Source organism: Lepus europaeus, chromosome 17 (genome assembly GCF_033115175.1).
Source record: "Lepus europaeus isolate LE1 chromosome 17, mLepTim1.pri, whole genome shotgun sequence".
Taxonomy (NCBI): domain Eukaryota; kingdom Metazoa; phylum Chordata; class Mammalia; order Lagomorpha; family Leporidae; genus Lepus; species Lepus europaeus.
Genome location: NC_084843.1, coordinates 52,029,839 through 52,038,823, shown reverse-complemented (window position 1 = coordinate 52,038,823; position 8,985 = coordinate 52,029,839). Strand labels below are relative to the sequence as shown.

General features: G+C 40.2%; 1 protein-coding gene across 1 annotated transcript in view; it reads right to left on the bottom strand.

Annotated features, from left to right (window-relative positions):
- Nucleotides 1–231: 231 nt before the first annotated feature.
- The window catches only part of CABCOCO1 (ciliary associated calcium binding coiled-coil 1), a 114,535-nt gene continuing 105,781 nt past the window's right edge, over nucleotides 232–8,985 (bottom strand). Inside the window, exon 8 of the mRNA XM_062214683.1 lies at nucleotides 232–513. Within this exon, the coding sequence (XP_062070667.1) occupies nucleotides 499–513 (15 nt within the window). The 3' untranslated portion in view covers nucleotides 232–498. The remainder of the gene's footprint in view (nucleotides 514–8,985) is intronic.

Here is an 8,985-nt window from a genome sequence, read left to right as displayed (position 1 = left end):
CTCCCAAGGCACCTGCCCTGTAGAATTACAAATTGTCCAATCGTTTCAAGTCTGTATCTTCAGAAGAGAAAATGTGTCCACAGTATTGACAGAAACCCTTCCATTGTCTATTTTGGGAAGCACATCACATCTCTTACACCTGCATATAAAAATTTCCCTTTATGTGCATCCCATTCACAGGGATGAGCTGTAAGGAGCTGGGACCAGCTGGAGTGGGTGATGGGAATATGATTTAGTAAGTCATTTGAATGATAATGGAGAAGAGAATCAAAAGGTCCAAACCAGATAACCGAACTACCTATGAAGTTGCAGGGCTCAGACCAGTGAAAACAAAAGACTGCTCACAAGGTCAAGAGCAAGGAAGGTCTAGGTGACAGGATCAGAAGGAGACTGTGAGAAGTGGTGAGGGGCATACTTATCTGAAGCCACATGAACGGAACCCACTGGAGGTAGTCTGCTGCATGGTAGCTGGAAGGTTCTTCTCTTAGGACAACTTGTTCACTTCACCTGTGGCTTTGGGAAACATGGAGGGAGAAGAGTGTGGAAGAGCTAAGGATGCCATCATTTTCATAGGAGAAAACAGCTTGCTCAAAGCAGAGAACACAGCAGGGTAGATAAAGTTTAAGACACGACAAAGCCCTTTCTTAGGGTTCTCATTTCCCCCTCCCAGAAGCCCAGGATACAGAGAGGACTCTTCAGGGACAGTGGTTCTGGTTACTTGACAAGGTCACTTAACTGTGGAGGGTCAGACCTAGGGCTTGAGTCCAAATCGTCTTATTCTAGTTTGATTCTCTTTCCATGACAATTTCTAGTATTCAAATGATATGTAAAAATAAACAGACGATGAAACAGAGCATAGCAAACGCATTGATCCACAGAGACATGAGCATAAGACTGTGGCCAAGTCTCTCTGATTCCTTTGGAGGCTTTGGCAGTTCCCTTTGGCCATATCCCCTTTTACCCTTTTGACTTCAGTTGAGCACTGGGAGACCTGTGGCTCTAAGCACTTCCCACGCCTTCTCCCCAACACATAGGCTGCTGTTCTCTCTGTGGCTACAGTCCTCAGGGTAGTTATCATCATGGAGGGCAAGGAAGCATTTTATTCAGTAAGATTCCATGCATTTGCTGAATTATCTTCCAAAAATGAATCATAAGGTTCTTGCCATTCTATTTGTTTGCTTTAGCGGGGAAATCTAAGAGAAGTGTTTTTAACTCACCATTCACATTTCTAATTAAACCTTATCATATTTCAAGGTTTTTTGTCGGGAAAAGAAAAAGACAAGAAATGTTGTGTGGAAGACAGCTTTGAGAAGACCCAGTCCATGTGTGATCGCTTGGGAGCAAGGAGGGTTAAAAAAGGCAACAACAAAAAACCTGCTCATTTTTTGCTTATTTAAAAAAAAAACACAAAAAACAACTCCAACAGTCTCCAAATGTAGTTTTATCCATTTTCAGACTATATACATTATGCATTGAGATTCTGTACAAAAGGAATTTGAGAAGAGCGTTTGCATGAAACCATTTCAGTGGATTAAATTTGCAGTGCAGCACATTAGACTCATAAACTACCCAAGACATGTTGAGAGCCCTATGTCCTTCTTTTATATGCATGATTCCTATCAGGTAAATAACTTTTTAAGAATGAGTGGATTCTAGCATCTGTCTGTAAGAAAAAAAATTCAGACAGGATATGGTTTACTTGCTGTTTAGCTTAACAATGACTATGAATGTTTGAAAAGCAGAAAGCATGGTTGAGAGAGCTGGTCTAAGCTGTCTGCAGATCCTGAAGTTATTTCTAGCAAAGCCATCCTATCCAAAGTGGAAGAGCTAATCTAATGTGCAAAGACATTTCTGATGAAACAAGCTCTCATAGGTAGCTCTGTCCTGACTGTAAACCCCACTCAGCTTTGGTTGAGGGTTGAGTTGCCACTATGGCGGAACATCTGGATAGAAAGCTCAGAATCAGTCATCCAGATGTCTGCACCCAGTGGGTGCCAAACAACACTGAGACCACATCTGGATGTTTGGAGGGCCAAAGGCATTTTTATTTCCTGCTGTGTAAAGAATGGGTTGTTGGGATCTTGGCGACATAGTATCTATTTTATCTTACCCCAGAGACCTTACACCCCTGGAAGAATACACTTTATGACAATCAGGTTAAGTTGGGAACACCCAAAGAACAACTCACTTCTGGGCTGTTAATGGTGGGAGGCTGTAAATTGACAGGCAGAGTTTGACCTCTAGACACCATTACTGTTATAAACCATGGGCTATCCAAACAACTGAGAGAGCATCTGAAATTTTCTGTAATAACTTTCATTTTTTTTGAGTGTTGAAAAGTTCCCAGCGGTGTGGCTGGTTGCCTGGGCTACAGTGTTGTGTTGACAGCTCTGGTCCTTTTCCTGGCAGCCGAAGATCTGGACAGTGACCAATGAGAGGGAAGCTTTCTACTCTGAAGTTTCCATTAGGCTGGTGATTCATTTTGAAACCCACATTTTATGAATGTTGTGAATTCAATGCAATGTAGCTGTTGAGGTGTCTGCATTCAAATTGGATTCCATTAACTTTACGGTGTGATTAAATGTCTGAATCATAAATACTCCAGATTGAATTTATGTGCCTTCTGAAGACTGACAGCTTCGATGAGTGTAATCTGATGCATGGGATTGAGAGAATAAACCTATAGAGATATTACCTAAAATATAACAAGAATTTGAGAACTTAAATTTGAGAGTTGGGGTGGGTGGTCACTCTCAAGTGTACACAGCAGAACTGCTGTATAGCATGCATATTTTTTCCTTCAAAATACTTGATTTTGGAGTGAGAAGGGACTTAGAGGTTTGCCATTACAGTGGTTTTTCAAACTTTAAAGTATCTAAGCATTCACTGAGCTGCCTGTTGAAGATGCCAATTCCTGGTCTTGTCTTCTGAGTCCAAGGAGGCTGAAGTGAGATGCAGGGATCCTGGGGCTCTCTGAGAACAAGACCGACCGACTTGACCCCCATGTGAAAAACCTGCTGCGCCTCACCCACAACTTGCCTCACAGCTCAGGATAAGAAAGTCAAGACCCAGAAGCATATTTTATGCTTCCTGAGTGATCACTTCGGCATCCACTCAGCTCATACTCATTTGGATTGAGATTTATGGTCTGGAAACCATCAGTGGTGTCAGGGTCACGTGTGTCCCGTCAGGAAAGCAAGCATGTGGAGTGGCACAAAAAGTGTGAGTCACCAATGAGTTCTGACATGTTATTTGAAAAGTTGAAGTATGGCTAAACACATGGGGGTTAAATGGAAAGTGCATAATGATTCTCCTATCTGAGTCCGTTTTAGGCAGTTCTTGAACAGTGCACAAAATATTTTTATTTTTATATTTCCCTTTATGGGTGTTTTGGCTTTAAATATACCAAAAATTTAAATGTTGGGGTATTTAAATCCCAGAATTGACAAGATTCCAGAATTGATGAAACTAAACACTTTGTCATCATCACTAACAATTTGTATTTAACTCTTTATTTTCCTTTGTTCAAGAGGCAGAGACTCAGAAATAAGAGAGAGCTTCCTTCTGACCGTTCAAATGCCTGCAAAGGGCAGAACTGGGCCTGGCTGCAGCTAGGAGCCAGGAACTCACTTCAAGTCTCCTATGTGGGTGACAGGGACCCAACTATTTGATTCTGTATTGTCAAGAAGCTCAATAAGGAATGGGAGAAGGGAATCAAATGCGAGCGCTCTGATATATGGGATGCAGGCGTCGTAACTGGAGTGTTTACTAGTTCAAACAAGTGCTCCTTTGTTTAATTTTGAAATTTGTAAGTTATTCTGATCTTTTGAAGTTTTTTGGTTGGATTATTAACATTTTGTATTGATTTTAAAGAGCTGTTTATATAGTAAAATTATCAATTCCATATTGCTGAAAGTATTTTTTTTCTTTATTCTTATTTATAGTGAGTTTTCTTTCACATGGCACAGGTTAAAATTTCCCACAGAAAAATTAAAATTTCTATTTGTCTGTTATTTGTGGAAATATCTCATTAAAGTTGCATGTTCAAGCTCTCCTTATCATAAGATCAGAAAAATAATCACTCATATTTTTCCTATTTATTTTATGGTTGTAGTATTTGTATTTAATGCTCTATCTTGTTTGGCATATTCTGTAGAATTTATAAAACATAAATATATAACAGTAAACTTTTTTTCTGAAATAACTGTTCTAGTATAATTTCTAAGAGATTCCTTTGCTTTCTCATTGATTTGTAAGGTATACAGTAAGTGTCATTTATTGTATACATATGTACAGTAGTAAATAGTTTTAACTTTAATGAATATGCATTTCATTTGATCCTTGCAATAACATTCTGGTATAGTATTATTATTTATTTATTTTTGGACAGGCAGAGGGGACAGTGAGAGAGAGAGACAGAGAGAAAGGTCTTCCTTTTCCATTGGTTCACCCCTCAATGGCCACTGCGGCCGGCGTGCTGCACCAATGTGGTGCCAGGAGTCAGGTGCTTCCTCCTGGTCTCCCATGTGGGTGCAGGGCCCAAGCACTTGGGCCATCCTCCACTGCACTCCCAGGCCACAGCAGAGAGCTGGCCTGGAAGAGGAGCAACCAGGACAGAATCTGGTGCCCCAACTGGGACTAGAACCCAGGGTGCCGGCGCTGCAGGCGGAGGATTAGCCTATTGAGCCTCAGCGCCGGCCGGTATAGTTATTTTCAATCTCTGTTTTTTAGAGGAGAAAACTGAGGCTCAGGTAGCTAAAGCTGCCTATCTATTATGAGATACAACTGTGAAGGGATTTCAGGATCGAGTTGACAACAAAGTTCACAGACTGGACCACTCAAATACACTGTTCTATGAAATAAATTGTTTCATTAACTTAGCTTCTATTTTTCACTGATACACTACTTTAGAGTAATTTAATCTCAAAATGTTTTGAAATCTGAAAGTCTTTCCCCTGTATTACTTTTCATTGTTTTCATCACTCCTCTACTCTTCTCAATGGCTCAAGTATTATGTTGGCCTCAGATGACCATCAACAAATTTATAAATACTTCTGTGGAATTACATTTAAATCTTTTGCATGTGTGTTGCTGACATACAATTTTTCCATTATATTTTCTATTTATTATTGAAATGTAGAAAATGTTTTAATATTTATTTTTCTGACTTCTTACTGATATTTTAGAATAGTTTGTCTCATGAATTTTCAGTGTAGATAATATTAAAATCTATAAATCATAGTTTTAGCTTTGTTTTACTTATACTTTTATAGTTACCATATCATCTTCTTGTAGTGGTAGGAAAGTAAAATACTAGTGGTGAAAACAGGCAGCTAGCATGTTTGTTCACCTTCTGCTCTTTCTTCCACAAAATATTTATGGTACCTAGTCTGTGCTGACGCGGTGCTAGAGGTTGGAGATAGAGCAGTGAGCAAAGCTGGAACAAATGGTTCTTGTTCTTCCAGAGCTGTGGCCTAGGCTGGAGACAGGCAATAATAAGTAACTAAAGCATTCATTCAAATCACTACCTTTAGCTCATTTTCACTTTATGGGAATGCATCTGTTTCAATTTTAAGCCAATTGGAAATATTCTTTAAAATGTGTTCTCCTAAGGCAATTTTCTAGTTTTTTTAAGTCAGAAATATAACTTGAGTTTTAGGAAAAGACTTCTCAACATTGCCTCCTTTTGACTATTTTCTACTCATCTATTTTATAAACTATAAACTTCGAGCTCAGTGGAGTAAAGCAACATGAGGCTGATTTCAACCAAATCCTTCCTGGAATCTTGCTCTAGAAGTCATCTTAATACAGCAAGGGCAATGTGTCTGTTTACTGGTTGCGGGGGGCCTGGTAATATATCTACCCTAGACTGGAAGCTTCTTCAGAACAAGAAGCACTTCTGGAAAGCCATTTCTGGTTCCCTGGATCAAAACAGTACCTGCTGTGTTCTAAGGATCACAGCCATAAGACTCCCAAGTTCTCAGAGAGGACAGAGAAATCCCCAAGCTTCCAGGGGTTAGGCTGGAAGCTGAGGGATGAGCAATGGCATTGAAAGTTAGGACATGGCCAGCACCGCCGCTCACTAGGCTAATCCTCTGCCTGTGGCACAGGCACACCGGGTTCTAGTCCCGGTCGGGGTGCCGGATTCTGTCCCAGTTGCTCCTCTTCCAGGCCAGCTCTCTGCTGTGGCCTAGGAGTGCAGTGGAGGATGGCCCAAGTGCTTGGGCCCTGGCTTCAGATCTGCGCGGTGCACTGGCCACAGTGAGCCAGCTGCAGCGGCCATTGGGGAGTGAACCAACAGAAAAGGAAGACCTTTCTCTCTCTCTCTCTTACTGTCACTGTCCACTCTGCCTGTCCAAAAAAAAAAAAAAAAAGTTAGGACACTATATAAACCTGGAAGAAGTAGAGCTATTTCTTATTATACAAAAGAAAAAGTTAAAATAGAAGGTATGGAAAACGCACCAAAACCCACCTGCAATTTCACCAAAAAGAGGTAACTCTCATTTGGTTTGAATGTTTTGGCTTTGCTTATTAATTTTCCCCCCAAAACACACATTATGTTCAATAATAGATTATGTCTCTTAAAATTTTATATCATGAACAATTCTCCAAATCTGTGCTTGTATCAATATTTTGTTTTTTGTTTTCTCAGTTTAACTCTGGCCCATGAGTTTTGTGCTGTGGTGCTTGGGTAATTCATCTGTCTATTCATTTTGAAATAGTTCTAACAAACAAAGGAGCCTATAAAGACACCTTGAATGAAGACACTTAACTAAATCTGAAATGGCCACATTTGATTGAATGAGTGATGACCATGTCATCAAAATTTCAGCAGGTAATAATTCAATATGAGGCTGGTACCTTAAGAACTGAACAGGTTTGTTTTCAAAACTTTCTGGCTATTTTTCATAGACATGTTAGAATGCAGTAGCTTCTTCTAAGATAAATATTTTTAAATGATACCCACACAGAGGTATAATAATCAGCATAAGTATCATAATCTTTGAAAAAGGAGGGGCCGGTACTGTAGCCCAGTAGGTTAATCCTCCCCTTGCGGCACTGGCATCCCATATGGGCACCGGTTCTAGTCCCGGCTGCTCCTCTTCCAATCCAGCTCTCTGCTGTGGCCTGGGAAAGCAGTGGAAGATGGCCCACATCTTTGGGCCCCTGCACCACGTGGGAGACCAGGAAGAAGCTCCTGGCTCCTGGTTTCGGATTGGCGCAGCTCCGGCCATTGTGGCCATTGGGCAGTGAACTAACAGACGGAAGACTTTTCTCTGTGTTTCTCCCTCTCACTGTCTGTAACTCTACTTCTCAACTAAATAAATAAAATCTTAAAAAAAAAAAGGAGAAAGGATCTGTTTATTGTCTATCATCTATCTACCTAAATATATATCTGAACATGAAAAAAGCTGAGAAAGCTAGGACATTCCAAGGTACAAAAAGTTATAGAGAAAAGATCACTTGATGGAGTAGAAATGGCAGTTGTGAACCCCAAAGCCATTAAATTTTTTAATATTTTTAAGAATATTCCAATTTTTTTAACTATTGGCTTTTTCAGGGCCATTCCACAGCCTAGCGAATTGGTTGGTGAATCCTAACTCACCTAAATCTTTCATGACAATTCTGCTCCCTTGCTAGTGTCTAGTTTTGGATTGGGCTATGTGACACAGGTCTGGCCTATTCTTGAAAGGCTTTGGGAAAAATTTTTCATGTTCTTGGGCTATCTAGGGACAACTCAGAGGACAACAGCCCAGATAGTAAAGGGAGCACCCACAGACAGAAATAGTCTGGGCTCTTGAGAATGTCATTGTCTTCTCTAAACTTCCTTTTAGTTTAGATAATATAGTATGCATTTATTATTGTTTGAGCCATTTTGAGTTTTGGATTTTGCTTACTTGCAGCCAAAAGCATTCTAGCTGATTCAAGTGGTCACCCATAATAACAAGTGAACAACCAGTGACTGAGCATGTCACTAGTTCTATTTCTATTTCTAAACTAAATTCTATTTCTATTTCCAACTCTATGATCTGGCTGTGTATTTTACTTGAATCTACAAACCCGTCTACTACCTGAACCGGAATAATATACCAGGAATACTTACTAGTGTTTAGAACTGGGTTAGTCAATACCCATTGCAGCCAACATATTGGCATTTGCTATAGGAAGGGACTTAGCCAGGTAGTAACAAATAATTTTTAGTGAGTTAAAGAGCATATTAGCTGAAGAAATGACCTTAGCCTAAGGGAAAAATACTTGCGTATTCATAATTTAAGCTCTTGTTTATACTTCTATTGTTTTAGGGAATCAAAGACCAACCACAGATGTTAAAAAAAAAACTATTGGTCTCACTTAAGGGAGAAAGTGTTTAAGGTATGACCCCTTGTAAGAAGCTCCTGAGTTTGGAATTCACCATAGGCTCAGTGAATTATTCAGAGAATGTCAGTTTAGGAGAAACTGTGGACTTATATAAGCTAATAAGTAACTACTTTATGTAATAAAACTAGAGGGGCTGACACTGTGTGCAGTGCACTGAACGCACCTGGGAGACCAGGAGGAAGTTCCTGGCTCCTGGCTTCAGACAAGCACAGCTCCAGCTGTTACTGCCATCTCAGGAGTGAACCAGTGGATGAAGACCTTTCTCTCCTCTGGCGCTCTGCAACTTTAACTTACAAATAAATAAATAAATCTTAAAAAAAAAAACAAAAAAAAACTAGAAGCAGGCCCCCTAGTCAATGAATTTGCCAGTTCTCCCAGTTTAGACATTGCTCCAGAAGAGATAGGTTACACACACAAACACACAGAGAGACACGTGCACTGAGTTAATGAGGACAGGCTAAATTGCTGTGCTGGGCAGACTCAGGAATGAAGTAGTTCTAAGAGATAAAGTCTATCGCTGGCTCAGGAGTCAGTCTGGTGTACAGTTCTGGTTGGTGAGGGTCACCAGCCATGTGGTCACTCAGAAGCTCAGGCTGACAGCTACTT